Source organism: Miniopterus natalensis, chromosome 19, assembly GCF_054644295.1.
Source record: "Miniopterus natalensis isolate mMinNat1 chromosome 19, mMinNat1.hap1, whole genome shotgun sequence".
In the NCBI taxonomy this organism is placed as follows: Eukaryota; Metazoa; Chordata; class Mammalia; order Chiroptera; family Miniopteridae; genus Miniopterus; species Miniopterus natalensis.
The window spans coordinates 34,062,319-34,082,653 of NC_142099.1; the positions used below are offsets into that span (position 1 = coordinate 34,062,319).

General features: G+C 38.7%; 2 protein-coding genes across 4 annotated transcripts; one reads left to right on the top strand and one right to left on the bottom strand.

The window, feature by feature from the left end:
- The first annotated feature begins 9,659 nt into the window (after positions 1-9,659).
- LOC107545178 (olfactory receptor 10J3) lies at positions 9,660-10,601 on the top strand. Its single transcript, XM_016223247.2, has one exon. The coding sequence runs from the start codon at positions 9,660-9,662 to the stop codon at positions 10,599-10,601; it is 942 nt and encodes a 313-aa protein (XP_016078733.2).
- Positions 10,602-13,493: 2,892 nt separating this feature from the next.
- Positions 13,494-18,404, bottom strand: FCER1A (Fc epsilon receptor Ia). Of its 3 annotated transcripts, none has more exons than XM_087827811.1 (5): positions 18,350-18,404; positions 17,929-17,949; positions 16,612-16,767; positions 14,944-15,205; positions 13,494-13,671 (listed from the first exon to the last, which is right to left on the bottom strand). In XM_087827811.1, the coding sequence occupies exons 1-5, from the start codon at positions 18,402-18,404 to the stop codon at positions 13,494-13,496; spliced, it is 672 nt and encodes a 223-aa protein (XP_087683937.1). The 3 variants fall into 3 exon arrangements, with proteins under 3 accessions (XP_087683937.1, XP_016078731.1, XP_087683938.1); XM_016223245.1 differs by having other exon boundaries at positions 13,494-13,693; positions 14,948-15,205; positions 16,612-16,866; XM_087827812.1 differs by lacking the exon at positions 16,612-16,767.
- Positions 18,405-20,335: the final 1,931 nt, after the last annotated feature.

Sequence of the window (20,335 nt, forward strand, 5' to 3'; positions counted from 1 at the left end):
AGTGAGATCTGAGAACTGGCTGGAACTTTGTGTGCATCCCACAGCCTGCACAAAGGTTGATCAGCATAGGGTTGAGCCTATGGGCTCTAGATGTTTATATACAATCTCTGCACAAATCATTGGCTAACCATTAAGCTATGTAGGGAAACTCCTGGGAAGCCAGGCTAAAAAATAAAAACAATTGAGAAACTGAGCAGACATCAACATCCACACACAGCAGTTTCTGTATTTAAGTTCAAAAAAGCAATTTAAAAAGTTCAAGAACTATGATGACATTTGAAAATATAAATTTTCCAGAGTCACTACAATATATTCAGTTATTGACCAAATATTAAAAGTCATGTAAAGAAATGTAAAAGTGTGACCCAATCTCAGGGGAAAAAAGCAGTTAATAGAAGTAGGTTCTGAATGGGCTGAATATTGGATTTAATAAACAGAGTCATGAGAGCAGATTTTATAAATATATTGAAAGAATTCAAGGAAACTATGGTCAAAAAATTAAAAGGAAAATATGATGGCACTGGTCCTGCACATAGAGAATCTGAAGAGAGAAAGAGAAACTAAGAAAAAGAAGAAAATGCAGATTCTAGAGTTGAAAGCTATGGTGATATCAACAGAAGATTTGAGACAGAAGAATCAGTGAGCTTGAAAATCAATCAATAGAAATTGTCCAGTCTGAAGAACAGAAAAACAAAAGAATAATGAAAAATGAAGATGCTCAGAGGCCTGTAGGACAAAGTAAACATTTCAACATAAGTATAATGGGATTCCCAGGAAAACAGAAAAAAAGGGACCAGGAAAAAAAAAAAAAGAATAACAGCTGAAAACTTTCCAACTTCAATGAAAAACATTAACTTAATAGATTCAACAAGCTCAATGCATTTTGAGTAGGACAAATGCAAAGACACATTAGTCAAACTACTGAAAGCCAAATAAAAAGGCAAAATCTTGGAAACAACTAGAGAAAATCGGCTTATCATGTACAGAGAAAACAATATGATTAACAGCTGACTTCTTAACAGAAAAAAACTGAGGCCAGAATACAGTGAAAACAACAACGTTTAAATTACCAAGATAAAAATAAAATGTTTTAACAAAAAGTTCAATAGCCAGCAACAATATCCTTCAAAAATGAAGGCAAATAAAGGTGCATTCAGATAAACAAAGACTGAGAGAATTTGTTACTAGCTGACCTAACATGCAAGAAATACAAGACAAAGATTTTCAGGCTGAAAGGAAATTACAATCGACAGAAGTCATATCCACAGGAAAGAATGAAAAAAGCCAAAAATGCTACCTATGTAACATATGTAGGCGATTGTAAAGGAGTGTGTATATCTTCTTTCCTTAATTTATTTTAACAAAACATAACATTGCTTAAAGCAGTTATATAATTATGACACTGTATTTATAGAAAATGAAGATGTAATACATATGATAACTCTAGCACAAAGGAGAGAGAGGAGGAAATGCTATCATATTGGAGTAAAGTTGTTATATTTTATTGAAGTCAAATCAGTATAAACCTGAACTACATTGTGATCATTTAAATATACATACAACAACTGCTAAAAATTTTATCTATAAAATCAAGAGAAAGATGAATATGGTACAATAAAAGTATCTTTTAACAGAAAAGAAGGCAGTAAAAAAGAAACAATGAAATGAGACATTAAACAGAAAACAAAGAGCAAAATGGAAGACATTAATCCAATCATATCATTAATTACATTAAAAGTGAATGCATTGAATCTTTTGATCAAAAGAGAAAAATCTAAGACTGACTTTTAAAAAGCAAGGCCAAACTATATGCTGTCTACAGGACATATACTTTAAAATCAAAAACACAGATACTTGAAAGTAAAAGTTTATAAATAGATATACCATGCAAACTGCAGCCATAAGAGATCTGAAGTGGCTTTGTTAATATTTACAAAATAGACTTTCAGACAAGGGATATTACAAGGGACAGGGTAATATATTTACTTATGGTAAAAGAGCCAATATGTTAGGAAGATATAAAATTATGAATGTATGTTGTCCTTACAATGAAGCCCCAAGATCCATGAATCAAAAATGACAGAATTGAAAGGAGAAATTGACAATTCATCTTATAGCTGGAGTTCAATAAATATATTTCAGTAATATACAAAACAACTAGAGAGAGAATCTGTAAGGATATAGAATACTTGAAATACATTATCAACCAACTTGATCTGACATTTATGGAAAACACACACAAAAAGCAGAATATATAATCTTTTCAAGTATATATGGAACATTTTTCAGGCTAGAACATATAGTAGGTCACAAAATGGACTAAATTCTTAAAAACTGAAATCTTATTAACATAAAACAATCAATTTCTTTTGGTTAGCGTTTGCATGATATATTTTTCACTCTTTTCCATCTTTCTATTTGCTGATAATTAAAATGTCTCATAAACACCTTGTTTTCTTGTCCATTCTGACAATCTCTGTCTACTAATTGGATTATTATTGTACATTTAATAAAATGTACATTTTAAATTTAATGGAATTACTGGCATACTTGGGGTTCAATATACCATGTTAGGGTTTGTCTTCTATTTCTCTTATTTTATGTGTGTGTTCCTTTTCTTTCATTGTTTTGTCTTATTTTTAAAGTAATCAACTATTTTTATTTTTTACTCCATTTGTTACTCATACATCATTTTAATGGTTATTTTAGAGTTACACTTCAAGAAACATGCAAAGACTTAATAAAAACTTAATTTATCTTATTTTAATGTTATTATTGGTTATTTTAATTCTATAAATATTAAAAAATCACAATATCTTAATTTATTATTGAATAATATTAATTAAGTATATTAATTTATACTTGCTTGTGTATTTATTTTTTCTTTTTTAATTCATTTTTATTTTTTTTTATTTTTGTTTTCATTTAAGATGAATTTTCCTTCTACCTGGAGGACTCCATTTCATGTTTCTTTAATGGTCTGCTGGTAATGAAGGCAATGAATTCTTTCATTTTTTCCCATGTCTGAAACTGTTTTTGTTTTGCTTTTCTCAGTAAGGGATATTTTCCCTGAGTATAAAATTCTAGTTTGGCAATTATTTTCTTTCAGCACTTTGAAGATGTCATTCCATTGATTTTTGTTTCCCATTTTTTCCATTAAGATGTCAGTTAAAAGTGTTATTTTCTGTTCCTCGAAAATAATGCATCTTTTTTCCTCTAAGTACTTTTAAGATATATAAAATATCTTTATTTCTTAGCCATTTTATATTATATACCTATATGCATTTTGTGTGGAGTGTATGTCTATGCATCCTGCTTGTAATTCAGAGTGATTCTTGAATCCGTGTCTTGGTTTTCCTCAGGTTTGGAAAACTTGTGGCTATTATTTCTTCATATATTGTTTCTGATGCTTTCTATTTATTCTATCCATCTGCAACTCCAGTTGCACATATGCTAGACTTTTTCACTGGGTCAATATGCCTAGTATGCTCTTTTATATACTCTTCATTTTTTTCCTCTTTGTACTTCAGTTTGGATATTTCTACTGACATGCTTTTAATTCACTGATTTTTTTTACTGTTGACACTATTACAGATTTCCCCCACCTTCTCCTTTTCCCAGGTTCTACCTGACCCTCCCCCATCCCCCACCTTTAGCTTTAGTTGTTTCTATGTGCTGTTAAAACATTTTAAGTTCTTAATTTCAGTTATTATATTTTTGATTTCTGATCTTTTTACTGTATTTAAAAATATATATTTTCCAGTTCTCAGCCATGATTCTATAATTTGTCATCTATTTTCTTCAACAATAAAAATTATAATAGTCTTCTATTGCTTCATAACAAGTCACCAAAATTATAAAATACATAGCATACTTTCAGTCATTTTCTTATGTAAAGTAGGTCACCACAAACTGAAAAGCTTAAAACAACACACATTTATTATATTACAGTTACCATGGGTCAGGTGTTCTGGGCATGGCTTAAATGGGTCTTCTGCTCAGAGTCCTACAAACCTGAAATCAAAGTATCAGCTGAGTTGTATTCCTTTCTGGAGTTTCAAGTCCTCTTCCAAACTCATGTGGTTGTTGGCAGATTTAGTTCCTTGTGGTTATAGGACTGAGGTTGTCTTTTCTTACTGGATGTCAATTGAAATTACTTTCAGTTACTAGAACTAGAGCACAATCCTTGCCACATAGCCCTCTTACAAGTCCTCTCAAAACATGTCAGCTTCCATTTTTAAAGCCAGCAAGGGATGATTTCTTTTGATACTGTTTGCTAAGATGGCTTTTTTTTTTTTTTTTGTATAATGTATTTAAGCATGGGAGTGACATCCCATTACCTTTACTGCATTTTAGTGAGTAGAGGCAAGTCACAGTTCTGCCCACACTCAAGAGGAGAGGATTCTACATGGATGTGACTTTGAGAGTCACCTTTGGGTGCATCTGCCACAATCTATTTATCTTAACATTGTATCTTATAACTTTAATATAACAATTTTTGTATAGGTCTGTTTCTATTGAGTTCTTTTTTTTCCTCTTCTTGATTTTTAGCCCCTTGGTATTTCTTTTGGTCTATTTTGTAAATTTTTATTGCATCTTGGACACTATATTTAAAGAGTTCTCAAACTTTTCCTGAAGAGACTGAATAGAATAATTTAGGATTTAGGAATCATATGTCTCTAGTATGTAATTGAATGAGTTGTGGTTTAAAAAAAAGTATTTATGGTCACTGAAATCTGAATTCATATAACTTTTGTCACAAAAAGTCTCTTTTTTTATTTTTTTTTTTGGCTTTTTCAACCATTCAAAATATAAACACCATTATACAGCTTGCAGGTTATGCAAAAACTGGTGGTGGACTCATGGCCAGCAGACTGTAGTTTGCCTGCTCCTGTTCTATATGAAAAAATTGTAAAGATTACTTGAGGTTCTACATGATATAATCTTCCTCCAGAGAAGATTTTATTTTGCCTCCTGGTGGGTAGTTAGACTAGGGCCAAGGTCATATTGATACAAGTAGGAATTAAGCTAAATCAAAGCTGGTTTCAGTCTATGTGAAGGTTAATTTATTTCTACTTTACCCTTTTACCTAAGGTGTAGCCCTCAAGTGGATGCAGACTGCCAGATGCTCTGCTCATTTTATTTTTTATTGATTTCAGAGAGAGGAAGGGAGAGGGAGAGAGAAAGAGAAACATCAATGATGAGAGAGTCATTGATCAACTGCCTCCTGCACACCCCCTACCGGGGATAGAGCCAGCAACCTGGGCATGTGCCCTGACCTGGAATCCAACCGCAATCTCCTGTATCCTAGGTTGATGCTCAACTGCTGAGCCATGCCCAGCCAGGCTCTGCTCATTTTTTTAGTCTTTTGATCAAAGACTACAAACAAAAATTACAGTTCCTCGAGGAAACTGCAAAGAAATGGGTGTCAGGCTGACATTTCTAAGTATCTTTTCTTTCTGGAATCCTGGCCTCTCAGCTATTCATTGACTTAGAAGCTATATCCACATCTAAGAGTTATTATAACATTATATTAAAGATGAAGTAGAACTAATTCTACCTTTCAACTTTATCGGGATATCAAGAGTAGCATGGTAAAAAGAACCCTTGAAAGGGTCACATATTCCTGGTCTCTTAGCCCTAGTTTTTTTATTTGTAAAATGGGGATAATAGTATTCAAAAGATATATACTTTATCATATTATTGGGAGATTACATCAAACGATGTGAAAGATGCACAGTGAGAAGAAAAATCTGATTAGATATCACTGTCATCATCATCATCATCACCATCACATTATCATATCATCACTCATAGATGAATAAGTTGAGGCCCAGATAAGGTAAATGTCTATCCAAGCACTAATCAAGTTAGTGGTAGACATGTAAACTAAAACCTAAGTAAACAGAATCAATAGTCTAATGCTTTTTGCACCATAACCAAGGTGCCTTCTTAAATTGCTATGATTAGCAATACCATCATTGAACATAATTTTAATAAAGTCAATATAACCAATATTTATTGAGAATGAATTTGTGTCCAGAATTGTGCTAGTATGACTTCTGAAGCTGGATTTCCTGGGTTTAAGATCTGGTTTTCCATTTTTCAGCTCAATGTCCTAGAGAAAGTTACATAATGTTTCTATGCCTATTTTCTCTTCTGAAAATGAATATAATGCTACTTTTTTTTTCTCTTAGAATTAAATGAGTCAATATTTGTGCATTGCATAATTTGGTACCTAGTATATAATAAACAGATATAATAAGTGTTGTCAATTATTTTTATTGATAGTAGCAGCTATGAGTACACTGAGAACAAAAGATGAGTGTGAGTTCTCTATCTAAATATGCTTACAATGGAGCTTGGAATATAAGATCAATGCAAAGAAAATGATTAAAGAGTTAGAAATTGTGGCAATTCAGTGCCAACTTTTACATATCTTACGGCTATTGACATTCATTAGCATCTATGTGGGCTCTAGATGATAAGATGCTGCAAAACATGAAAGATGACCTGACAAGGGTGATGCCTCACATGGAACTGAGCTAGGGGATCCAAAATGATGTAGGGTGTGTGTGAGCATAACAGAGATGAGAGAGGTTAGTTGAAAGCATATAAGTTCTTACAACAGAATTCAGGGACAGAATTGATGATGCTACCCTGAGTCTTAAAGCTGGCTTCAGGCAGCAGAGAATCTAAATGTCAGCCTCTGCATACCTGGTAGCAGGGGTCCATGCTTACCCCTACTTGGAAATTCTTGCTTCTCTCTTTCGTTTGTGAATAACAAGCCCATAAGGTCTTAAGCCACCCCGCTTTGGTGCCAGAGAAAGTCTGACATGTATCTTACAGGATCATGGCCGACTCTACCAAAGTTCAAAATCAGCCTTTTCACCCCAGACATTTCTCCTAATAGTCAAGGCAACTCTACCCTCCACAATGTTAATCTCAGGGTTAGAAAATGAGCTGCCTAAGTAATGAGGTCTCCAGACACTCTGATGTTTGGATTGTGTCTTATGCTGTTGATCGCTTGGGAGTCAGTGCTGTTTTGGGGAAAGAGGCCCGGAAGACTGGGACAGACAATTTACACCTTATTAAGAAACCTTAAACCAGAGTCACTGCTTTGTGACACAAAGAAGACCTTCCAACAGGAAGGACTGTAAGAATCTAAAGGAAATTAATGTGACTTTTTCTGTCCTTCACTTCTAGTCTTGGGCACTGGAAGACTGGGCTATGCATTATTTTCTTCCTCTCTAGTTCTGTTAGATATCACATTCTGGGTAATATCTAAAGATTGCCAGTCTGTGGGGGGGATTTTTATTAAACCATAATATCTTAGTGACCCTGAGATAAATTTGTAAACTATTTGATAAAATAGCTATATTTTTCCAACGTGATCTAAACTCAAATAACTGATGGGTTTTAAATAACTTCAGGAAAGGCATTGACGAAGGTCTTGGAAACATTTCACAGCTATCAGTAAAAATCCAAACCTATTATTGCAGGCAGTCGGATTTCCAGAGTGGGGGTGTGACTCTCAAGCATGAATACGGCTCTCTAGAGGACCAGAGAAACAGGCTACCTGGTGAGTTTCACTCTCTTATATGAGACAATGAGGAATGTTTATATAACATATTCAGTTATCACACAGCCAGTGAAATCTCTCGAAGGGGGAAAAGACCTCTCATAATAAATACATATTGTGATTTCTATGATTTTGGAAATATGAGTGTGTAAACTGATGTAAAGAAGAGGGGCATATGACTTCAAGGGTCTTTACTATAGAAGGCCACTCAAAAATATAAGCCCCTTGAGGAGAGGAATCAAGTCATGGTCATCTTTGTTTTTCTAGTACTAGCACAGTAGTTATACTTTGTGACTGCTCAACACATTGAACTACAAAAGAAACGGTTTGTTTTGCTTAGATGTGAAGCAAAATTTTATTATTTAGAGGGGACTAAAAATAATCAAGGAACATTGAGATAAGTTCTCTTGTCGGGGGGAAAAATGTAAATAGTGCATTCATCATGAATAGATCAGGGGTAGGCTTTATTGAACTTTTTAAAATCTTTATTGTTGAAAGTATTATAGATGTCCTCCCCATCCCCCCCATTGCCCCCTCCACCCGGTTCCCACCCACCCCAGGCCTTCACCCCCGTATTGTAGTATTGTCTGTGTCCATGGGCAATGCATAGATGTATAGAAGTTTTTTGGTTAATCTCTTCCCGTCCCCTGCTGCCCCTTTCATCTGAGATTTCTTCATCAGTCTGTTCCATGTTTCCATGCCTCTGGTTCTATTTTATACATCAGTTTATTTTGCTCATTAGATTCCACATATAAGTGATATCATGTGATACTTGTCTTTCTCTGCCTGGCTTATTTTGCTTAGCATAATACTCTCCAGGTCCCACCATGCTGTCTCAAAGGGTAAGGAATCCTTTTTATAGCTGCATAGTATTCCATTGTGTTAATGTACCACAGCTGTTTTATTCACTCATCTACTGATGGTGGGCACTTGGGCTGTTTCCAGATCTTAGCTATTGTAAATAATACTGCTATGAACATAGGGTGCATATATTCTTTCTGGTAGGTGTTTCTGGCTTCTTAAGATATATTCCTAGAAGTGGGATCACTGGGTCAAATGGCAGCTCCATTTTTAATTTTTGAGGAACCTCCACACTGTTTTCCACAGCGGCTGCACCAGTCTGCATCCCCATCAGCAGTGCCCTAGGGTGTCCTTTTCCCCACATCCTCACCAGCACTTGCTGTTTGTTGATTTATTGATGGTAACCATTCTCACAGGTGTGAAGTAAAACCTCATTGTAGTTTTAGTTTGCATTTTTCTGATGATTACTGACTTTGAGCATCTTTTCATATGTCTCTTGGCCATCTGTATGTCCTCTTTGAAGAAATGTCTATTCAGGTCCTTTGCCCATTTTTTAATCAGATCATCTGTCTTCCTTTTGTTAAGTTGTATGAGTTCTTTAAAGCATTTTGAAAGTTAACCCCTTATCAGATGTATCATTGGCAAATATGTTTTCCCATACAGTGGGCTCCCTTTTCATTTTGTTGATGGTTTCCTTTGCTCTGCCTTTCTAATCTTTCATGATCACAGTGGAATGTAGGTTCAGGGCATAGGGAAGTGAAGCCTAGGACCTAGGGTTCTGAGATGGCGCCCTCATCGAGCCTTTGGTGTTGGTAGTGCATTCTGACAGTGTTGATATCAGCCTCAGATATCTTTTATCTTTCACCTAGGTCACTGATCCTCACTGAATCTTTAGGCGATTAATTCACATGTGTTTGAGGAGGCCTGTAGAGCTGGGGCTTCTTCCTTGACCTGGACTCACTTCAATTGCTGGGTAATTATTTCTATAAAATCTGTCTCTTAATTTTTCTGTATGTTCCCTCTCAGACCTATCTCTGACCTCAATCCTAGGGTCCTAAGGTGCATGTCTGTATTACAAAATAAGAATATGGACAAAGGCGATGGCTCTGAGCAAATAGCCAACAGCTGGACAGTGATGGCCCTTGAGGTCTGGAGTGTTGCTCAGGAAATAGGCAGCCCTTGACTGAAGGCCCTGTCCCAGCCTTCTCTCTTTCATAGTTGACTCATCACACCTTTCTTTTCTTTGTCCAGCCCTTTCAGACTCAGGCCTTCCTCAATGCCAAAACCAAACTCCACTGCTGTGACTGAGTTCCTCTTTGAAGGTTTCTCCAGCTTTGGGTGGCAGCACAGGCTTGTCTTCTTTATTGTCTTTCTAACTTTGTATCTGCTGACTCTCTCTGGCAATGTCATTATTGTTACCATTATTCGCCTGGACCGTCACCTCCATACTCCCATGTACTTTTTCCTGAGCATGCTGTCCATCTCTGAGACCTGCTATACTGTGGCCATCATTCCCCGCATGCTTTCTGGCCTGCTGAGTCCTCATCAGCTCATTGCTATCCAAGGCTGTGCCACTCAGCTCTTCTTCTATCTCACCTTTGGTATCAACAACTGCTTTCTGCTCACAGCCATGGGATATGATCGCTATGTGGCCATCTGCAATCCCCTACGGTACTCAGTCATCATGGGTAAAGAGGCTTGTGTACAGTTTGTATCTGGGTCACTGGGAATCGGTCTGGGCATGGCCATTGTTCAGGTGACATCTGTGTTTTGCCTTCCCTTCTGTGATGCCTTTGTCATCTCTCACTTCTTCTGTGACGTGAGACCCCTGCTGAAGCTGGCCTGCACAGACACCACGGTCAATGAAGTCATCAACTTTGTCGTCAGTGTCTGTGTCCTTGTTCTACCCATGAGCCTGGTCTTTATCTCCTATGTCCTCATCGTCTCCACCATTCTTAAGATTGCTTCAGCTGAGGGTCGGAAGAAGGCCTTTGCTACCTGCGCCTCCCACCTCACAGTGGTCATCATCCACTACGGCTGTGCCTCCATCATCTATCTCAAGCCTAAGTCCCAGAGCTCCCTAGGGCAGGACAGACTCATCTCAGTGACCTACACTGTCATCACTCCCCTGCTGAACCCCATCGTGTACAGCCTGAGGAACAAGGAGGTCAGAGATGCTCTGTGCAGAGCCACGGGGCGAGAGCCCCGCTCCCCTTAATGAGAAGAGGTTGTGAAGGCCTTTTATTTGATTCTGTAAATATGCATTAATTTTAATGCTGTTTCAATAATGTCTTTAAATACGGGATCAAGAAGAATAGACTGAATTTAATTGGAGGCTTCCACTTGAGGCAGTCAGGGCTCTCCGTGCCCTCCCTCAGGGAAGATAAGCGATGACTTCACACACAGCTCAGAATGCAGGAGAAAGGGTTACATGCCCGATCCACCAATATCCATGTTCTCTCGCCGGCACATGCACATAGCTATGCACGTCCTGAGAATATGTTGTTATACAACTCCATTAAGACACAGAGTACAGCAAGGCTCTTAAGAGTTAATAAACAAAGGATTTAGAAACCATCTTAGACTTTTTGTGTGTGTTAGTATGGGTGTAGGAGTAATGTTTGCAAATATTTTAACAATTAAGTGAGGAGACATGCATGCATATTCTTATCAGTGGACACTGAAGGCTTTATTGCAATCTGTTTTTGCCACCTGCTAATATCCTATCACGGCCTGAAGAATCAACAAAAGATGTCATGCACATTTTCCCAGTGGCCAGAACTGCCCTAACTGACCACTCCTGGGCATGAGGAGTGTAAATGTGGGAAAGCAAAAAGCCATTAACTACTGAGAGCCCAAAGGTGGGTTGTTCATAGTCCAGAGATGCCTAGGCGAGAAAACTCCAATGGTAAAGCAGAACATGCTGAAAAGTCCAATGCCTTTCACACTCCCAATATGGGACTAGAAGAGAATGGAGTTCAGAAAGGGCCAAGCAAACATATAGTTTCTTTTGCAAGATAAAGCTAAACTCTTTGAAATAGTATTATAAATGTATGCACTTTAACGAAAACTTCTGAAAATATTTATTAACCAGCAGAAGTCTGAAGCATGACTTAAAAAAAAAATCCAGTAAGTTCCTAAGCCTGCAGAGGTTAATCTTCAGAAATTTCTCCCTAGATGCTCCAACTTAAAACCACAGTGGAAAAAAGTATTTCATGTGTGAACATCTCAGAAGGTGAAAGCATATGCTCTGGTTCAGGGAAAAATCCTCCCTCCCTCATCCTTCCACTCCACTCTGCCCTTCTAGTCTGAGGACCAAGCACAACCTGAGTTTCAAACACAGCTCTTACAGTCCCCAATATCCAGTTTATACCAAGTGACAACCCTGCAAAAGCTTGTGAGAGTGTCATGAAGTTTGCTGGGTACTGAGGTTGGGACAGGCCAGTGGAAATTAACAAATCCTCTAAGTAAGGTTACCATGTCTCACTTTGCAAAAAACACTGGCATGTGAAGCCTAAGAGATAAAAGATATCTTTGCCTTTATGTCCAGATTTCTAGAAATGATAGAGCCAGTTCATTTCTGTGAGGATAATCATAAAACAATTATAAAAACTTTTTTTCTTAGTAGTTCTGCTTGATCTAGATAAAAACGTTAGGTAAAGGCCTGATGGCCGGTGTCGCACTTTCTTCTATTCGAATACTCCAACTGCTGGGAGTGTCATGGGTGGACAGTTCTCAGCTGAGTCCTTCTTCAGGAATTGTCCTTGCTAAAGACCTGTCTCCTCCATGTCACACCCTCTGCCCAGGGGTTGAAGTTTTTGCTGTGGCTGTGTCACATTTCAACTATTTCTTTTGCCCATTCTGCTTCCTTCACTCTCATGCAGGTGCTGATGCTGGGAGCACTCCCTAATAAACTCATCACATTCAAAGCTCTGTTTTGGAGGCTGCTTCCTGGAAATCTCAGTTTACAGCATTTTAGGATCCCATGTCTAGAACAGCAGTTGGCAAGTGGGGAACCCAAATTTTCAGCCTAGACATATTCTGACTAAGGCAGAAGGCCTGTGACTCCTATTTTAATTAAAAAAATTTTTATCCTATCAATTGAACTATATTTACTATGGCTCAATTCAGTTGGCAGCAGTTTAGTATTATTTTCTTGGAAACTGGTTAAAAATTAAGATGTGAATTTTTCTCAGAGTCCACAAAAAAATCATCCCTTTGTCTTAAAAAATTTATGAACAATTTCAATTTTATTGCTAGAACCATTCTTTTCATGTTTAGTTTAGTTTCTTTCTAATGGATTGACTTATAAGAGGCTGAAACTTAGCCCCATTTATTCCATGAGAGATTCCTGGGCCTCCAATGAATGTTGTAAAGACATAAAATGAAAAGAGAAATCAACAAACCCAAAATGTCTAAATCCTTTGCTTGAGATTTATTCCACTCTGAACTGTTTTCAGAGCAGAGAGTTCTGATGATTATTATTCACTGGAATTTTCCCATGATGCTTAGTTCAGGTGCTGTAAGAGGGTATTCAACATATAAGTTTGGGAGATTTTAGAGGGTGAAACAATCACATCACAAAGGAACCTTAGTCTGAGCCTCATCCCCAAAGTTCTATGGCTCAAGACTGCCCCAGATTCTGCCAAGAGTTAGAAGCTCATGGATAGTAAGTTGAAGAGAGAACACAAAAACTATCAGCCTCACTAGCATCCTACCTTGTCTTCTCATTCCTAGCCTATACCTACTGTGGTGGAGAGACAACATGTCTTTGCCTTCAGAAGCAAAGAAAGAAACTGGCAAGCCTCAAATACTTGGAAGCATCATATGGTTCCATATTTCTTTTGTTCAAATTGTACTTCACTTTCACAAATATATAAATAAATGTACAAATAGATGTATAAATGAATATGCATTCTTTTACTTATTTAACTGATGTTTATTGAGTACTTACTATTACATGCCATGTAACCAGTTTCAGTTGGTTTAGTGAATAGTTCAGTTAAATACAGATCTTTCTATGTATATCGTGAGTTGTGTTGGACAATTGAAAAGCAATTGCTGATGCCGGAAGGAAATTGCTATTGCAAATGTTTCTTGAGCAATGATATCAGTTCTTTGGGGGGTTTGGCTTAGGATGTGGGCCCATAAATTTGTTGCCTTTTCTGGTCTTCTTAATAGTCAAGATAAATTTAAACTGCTGCTTGGTTGAGATAAACAGCCCCGTGTCCACAGCAAACAGAATCACTACCAAAAATGGGATAAGAAATCGTAGCCAGTAGCAGTTGCTTAGGTGAAGTGTGGTGGAATCTAGATGCAACAAGAAACATAACTCATATTAAAAATTGAACAATAAGGTCCAGGGCTTCCTCTTCCCTGAAAGAAGGGCCCAACATGGTCTTCCATATTCTAGCATGATATGGCATTCAGGTGTAGACAGAAAACACTTCTGAGTTTGGTTCTTTAGACTGTACTCCCTGGAGCCCTAGGGAGTCCTGAATATCTCCCCACGGTCCTTGTCTAACAGTTTCTCTAGCTAATATGCCTAAGGGGGAAGGTAATAGGAAAAATGGTCCCTTTCTTGGAGCTAACAAGGCCAACATCCACATATTATTTAGGGGTAGGGGGTCACCAGTGTCTTATTTCTCAATCAATCAATCAATCAGTCAATCAATCATCATTCTGAGGTGTAGGCCTTATCAAACCAATTAAGTCAGAATTTCTAAGGATGAGATATGGACATCAACATATATGTATTTTTAATTTCCCCAAGTGATTCTAATGAAGTCTAGATCAAACCCTTTATTTTATAAAGATACTGAAAACTAAATAGTACTTAGGTCTCAAATTAGTTAACAGAGAACTGCCATTAGAGCTTAATTCCAATGCTGGTCTCATGCTTTTGTAGACATTAGTATGAGCCAAGCCTGAAAGGCAAAAGGCCACATTTCCTCCTTGTAAGGCAAACATTTCAAAGGCTCTCTCTTTTATATGAAGTTGGGAAAGAGCAGTCCCTTTCATTGGTTACAGAGGCAACCTACCTGCCTGTTTTTACCTCATTAAACCTTCCTTCTCTTCCCCCAATATACAGGCACACAACCTATTGACTTGTTGGTTTCCTTTCCTAGCCCTTCTAGCCTGGAATAGACTCTCCAAGTTCTTCACAGCCTTTGTTCCTTCAACTCTGACACTTCCTTTCAATTTAGTAAATATAACTGTTGCACCAGGAGCAGCAGATGACTTTGAGATCAAAACTAATTGCAATGTGTTATGCTTGGGTATTGCTTAACAAATTACAAATCCATTTCACAAATATTACCACATTTAATCTTCATAAAAATTCCATAATGTGAGCAGGAATTACTATTGCCATTAAACAAATTTTTAAAAATCTCAGACAGAGATGAAGAGATATACTCCACCCCAGGTCTCCCTATTGGAAGTGTAGTAGATTTTCTTAGGTATCTCACTGCCACCATTTTACAAACTGTTATTATTTCAAGTTGAGATGTCTCCTCTCCCTTCCCCTGCTACAAGTTCCTTCCATTTCCTTTACTAACTCACCTTTTATTACAGTGATCTTGAGGGAACTAGAGGTATAGTTATTCTGCGAAAGTGTACCGGTGCAGTAATAGGTGCCGCTATCTTCTGTTGTGGCATTGGCAATGGAGATGTTGTGGTTCTCATACCAGAACTTCAGTGCTTTGCCATTCTTGTAGTAAATCATCTTGTAGACTTTTCTATTCTTCCAACCAAGGCACCTGATGATGAAGGGCTCACCCTCCAATATCACCTTAGTAGAGGACTGAATGAGCAGCCAATCTGAAGAGCATTTATGTTACTTATTTAACAATGAACAAATAGATGATACAGATAGATTGTAGATAGATAAATAACAGCTAGATAAAATAGCAGAATCATGCATTGAGGTCCTGCATTGAGTCTGTCAGAAACCATTGTTTATCACTGATATATTTCTTGGCTCATAAAGTCAATAAAAAGGAACAAAATAATGCTTAGAGCTGGACTTCTATATTGATAAATCTCTCCTGAAAAATAAGTCTGGGGCCATAAAATTGATCTGACATTTCTGCTGAGCCCATCCACGGAAGGTCTGAAACCCAGTATTCCCTTTAGCTCCACTCTTGTTAGTTCTAGTCACTAAGGGGGAAGTAAAACTATTCTGCGTGGGGTATCTTAGCCTAGGACAGTGTCTGTTTTGTCTTCTCTTACCTCATAGGGACTTCTAGTTTTATTAGTCATAGTTGATCCAAACGTTTCCTCAAAACATATATAACAATTTTTATTAAGTATTTGTATAATTATTTATTTAATGCCCTCGTCCTCATTTGGCTCTATACTTCAAGAGGTTTGGGGTCATGTCTGTTCCTTACATTATATCCCTAGAGCCTAACACAATACCTAGGAGGTGGTAAGTACTCAACAAATATTTTTCAATAATGAGTCAGTGAAAAATGAGTCAGGTTCTATGGCTAATGTCATTTTAAGAACTGAAAAGCAGCCCTGCCAGTGTTGGTCAGTGGTTTAGAGCATCAGTCCACGCACTTTAGGGTTATGGGTTTGATCCCCAGCCCATCGGTTGGGGTTTGTGTAGGAAGCAACCAATAGATGTATCTCTCTCACATTGATCTTTCTCTCTCTCTCTCTCTGTCTCTCTCAAATATCAGTGGAAAAAATATCCTCAGGTGAGGATTAACAACAAAAAAAGAATTGAAAAGCAGTCACCAAAGAAAAATTGTAAATGGAAATATGCAAACATATTTTATTTAAGAGCGGTCCTTGAGGACTTTTCCAGAATCCACTCTAAGGAAATAAAGAAGCAATTCTACACTCCTTTACTTTGTATTTGGGATTTGCATATGGAGATTAAAACATCTTTCATTCAAGAGAAAAATACAAAGCCTATTTATACTTTAAAATATATTTATATTTAAAAATATGAAGTAAAATATAACAATTAACCTAGTCATTCAAATGAGAGATAATCAGAGGTGAAATAAAATGGACAAATAACATTGGAAGATGGCCAGAAGTTCAGGCAGGCAGAAGGAGTAGAGATGGAAGAAGAGAGATGGACAGGTCTTGAGTGGGGGACCCTGAGCCCCACCCTGGTACCCTAAGCTTTGGAATAACTTGCTTTCTCCCCATCATCAGATAGGCATTTTCTCACATGGGAAAATCTACATTTCCATAGACTTGGAACTTACCACTGATGACTTCTAGATACACAGGTTGACTTGGGATAAGGTTTTCATTCTGACATCTGTATTCCCCACTGTCCTGGATTCTGGCATTTACAATGTCCAAACTTGAAGTTTTCACTGCTAACACGGTGTTGTTGTGGGTCCACTTCGTGGTGTTAACTTCAAGGGAATTATTCCCATCACATGTAAGCGTCACATTCTCTCCTTTAAATATTCTTTCCCACGGTGGATTCAAGGACACCGTAGATCTCCAGGTGGCTTTGAGAAGATCAAATTGTGGAAAAAAAAGATATAGACGGGGGAAAATCATAGAAAATGAATTGTCTAGGCTTCAAAGTACAGACATTCCAATAGTTAATCAATGGTCAGTCTACCCTTTACTGCTGTTGATAAGACCCTACGTGATGTCTAGGATTTAAAAAGGAGGAAGCGCTGGTGAGGCACCAGGGAGCTCCCAACTGAGGGAGAAAGAACAAAAAATGCAGGATATTAAAAAAACAGACAAACGAAAAACTTAATATGTGGTATAGGATAACTCACTTTAATTCTCTTGATTTCCATTTCAGAATTTGTAAATGAGGACCGCACTCTCTTTTCAGGCAGAGACAATGTCTGTCACGTTCAACCATAGTTTGACTCGATGGCTGGTACATGGGGTGAGTGAATGAGTGAATGATGGATGCATAGCTGTGTTGTGAGTGTATGTGCAGCAAACAATATATGTCAATTCTGGAAGGCAATGAGAAACACCAAGAGGATCCTCTTAAAAGGCTTCCAAGAACAAAGAGATGTGGTACAAATTTGAACCGCAGGTAAGGAAGTAGCAGGGGGTGATGAAGGAAGGGCGAAGCTCTCAACAAAGAACCAGACTTGGATCCGAGGGACTTGTGTTAGAATCCAGACCTTTGTTAGCTGTGGAACCTCCAGAAAATCACCAAACCTGGGTTTTAGCATCCTTAATTATAAAATAGCAACGTTAAGAATGATGATGTAAGAATTGAATGAGATTATGTAATAGTGCCTGGAAGAGAAGCTGAGACATTTGAATGTTCAAAAGATATGGTTGTTGACATAAAAAGAGGAGGCGGTGAGTCGACAGAATGAACTGGTATGTGGCACGCTTTAGAGTGAAAGAAAAGAAGATAGACAAGGCAAGGTGGAAATGGGGATTTGGTTGGACAGGAAGTTGCAGGTTCATAATCATTAGAAAACAAAGAATAATTATTAGAAAATAAAGATGCTGGAATGAAGGGAAACAGTGCAGGGAGGCAATGCCCAGACACATTGAAAACACTGAGAGAACAAGGGCAGAGGACTCACCTGCTGGCACACCATCTGGAGCTGCAAAATTTCAGAGAGGATAGATTAGTGTCTATTCCCAGCCTTCTGAGTCTCCTGCGGACTGGAATCTGGTGTGGTGATGAGGTCTACATTCATGGAGTTTTAAGGGCCAACCATCTTCTTGGGGATTTGTTCCAGGGAGATAAGGAGATTCTCTTTTCCTTCTATCATCCCTCCCTTGTACTCTGGGACATGCCAGACCATTGCAAGAAACCAGGCTCTCAGTCTTGTTTGGCCCTGTTTCCTCTGCTCTCCAGTTTGTCTCCACTACAGAATCCCTGGGAAATGCCTCAGGGTTTGCACATGGCCTGGGAAAAGTCAGCACTAAAACTGTCAACCCCTCCCCAGCTGCTCCCTGGATCCATTTTGGCCCCTCCAAGAGGGCTGAACCTCTACTTACAAAAGAGCAGCAAAGCTACCCACAGCAGGACAGGGCCTCCCATGGAAGTAGACATCACCTCTGTGGACTCCAAATGCAGGCTGAGCTGAAGTGTAGGGCCTTAAAATAGACATAAAACCAAAAAGGAGAAGGAAATGTTTTCTGCATCATATCTGGTTAATGGATCAGCTGAGCCTGGGTTTGCCGCCTACTCTGGAGACAAAGTTTGGAGTGGTGCCAAACTGGGCAATTTTATATGTATGTCCTTCCTCCCATCCTGCCTCCATAGACACACTGGGATCTGGTGAAAGAGAGTCATAGGGCCAGGCACACAGTCACAGGACGTTCTTAAACTGGAAATCAATGCAACTGACAAGAGTGGGGTACAGGCGATGTTCCATTCACTTCTCACGATAATCCTATGGCGCAGGTGCCTCCATTATCCCCATGTCCTAGGTAGGAAAACTGGGGCTCAAGGGGCTTAAGCAACTTGTCTTCGGGTACTAAATGGCTAATTTGGGATTCAAATATTTAAAAACCTGACTTTAGAGTGAAGCTCTTAATCATGACAATATACTGTTTATGCATGTTTACGAGAATGGCCAGCAATTGCTGACTTTCTCCTGTGGCTCTCCAGAGCCACCAGTATAGTGGACAGTTAGTTAGATATTAATAAACAGGAAGGGAGCAAAAGGGACCAGCGGACTGACTAGGAAAGGACAGCCTCACAGCCGCTCCAGGCATCTGAGTGGGCAGGAGAGTCGCTTCACAGTCACCCCAAGGGGTTGGCCCCACACAGGGTGGCACAGAGGATGTCCTTTCATGAAGCACAAGCACAGTGAAGCCTAATGGTGACAATAAGGGGCAGGACAGAAACCTAGGGAAAACTGGGGGAAAGATCAGGTAGGATAGGACGCAAGCCCGGGCAAAGCCAGGAAAGAGACTGAATCGTCCGAAAGAAGGCCTGCCTCTTTCAGGCTCAAGGAAATATAACTAAAGCTGAACAAAGGCCCATCTCAGGGTGGCAGCTGCGTGGGCAGTGCCAATCACGGCCCAGGTGCCACTGAGCCTTGGTGACAGAAGTGCAGACAGGGAATGAGGCACAGGGAAGTTAAGTAACTTGCCCGAGGTCAGCCTTGGGGGCTGGGGTGGTGCAGCTCTGGGCCCTGTTGACCATCCTGGGCCTGGTAGGCTGGACTTCTGCGGTGAGACGGAGCGGAACCACCTGGCTGTGGGTGAGACACTGGGCCTGGCATACCTGGGGGCATGGACGCGATCTACCAGCCGAATGCGGGGGAAGAGCCTCCTCAAGAGCCGCAGCCTTTTCAAGGGCAAGGGCGCTCTAATAAATCTTACCGCCCCCTATGCGCCTGTCCCTGAAATTCATTTCCTGCAACTCATAGAAAAACTGATTTCCTCCAGTAACAGTACCAACCCTCTTGTTACCTAATTTCAGCTCATCCAATGGTCCACAAATCCACAAATTTTTATTTGATTCCTTAACGATCCACTATCCGATCAGCCAAATTGGAGATATTTTCAAACAATTCTTTTGCACTACTGGGTCTTGATGGGGCTCACAACACAGGAAAGCAGATGTTAAATGATAATTTGTAGGAATCTAGGTCATATAACTTACTTTATTTTTTCCCCAGCTTGTGTCCATATTTATGTTCTGATCTTCCAACATGATTATCCCTTCTCCTTTAAATCCACATCAGTTTTCCTCCCTACAGAACCTCTTTGACAAATTCTTCTGTTCTTTTAGATGTAGGTCAGAATTGGCTACCTTCTTCCAGGGTTTGATATTGATGATGATACTGGAGATGATAAGTCCATAAATACATAGTGGTTTGCCCTTTAAAAAGTATTTTTATGTGAGGTATTATATTTGATTATTGCCCAGACTCTGAAGTAGGCAGGGGCAATATGAAGTAAGCAAGCTCTCATTTTATTTTATCTTATTTTTAATATATATTTATTGATTTCAGAGAGAGGAAGGGAGAG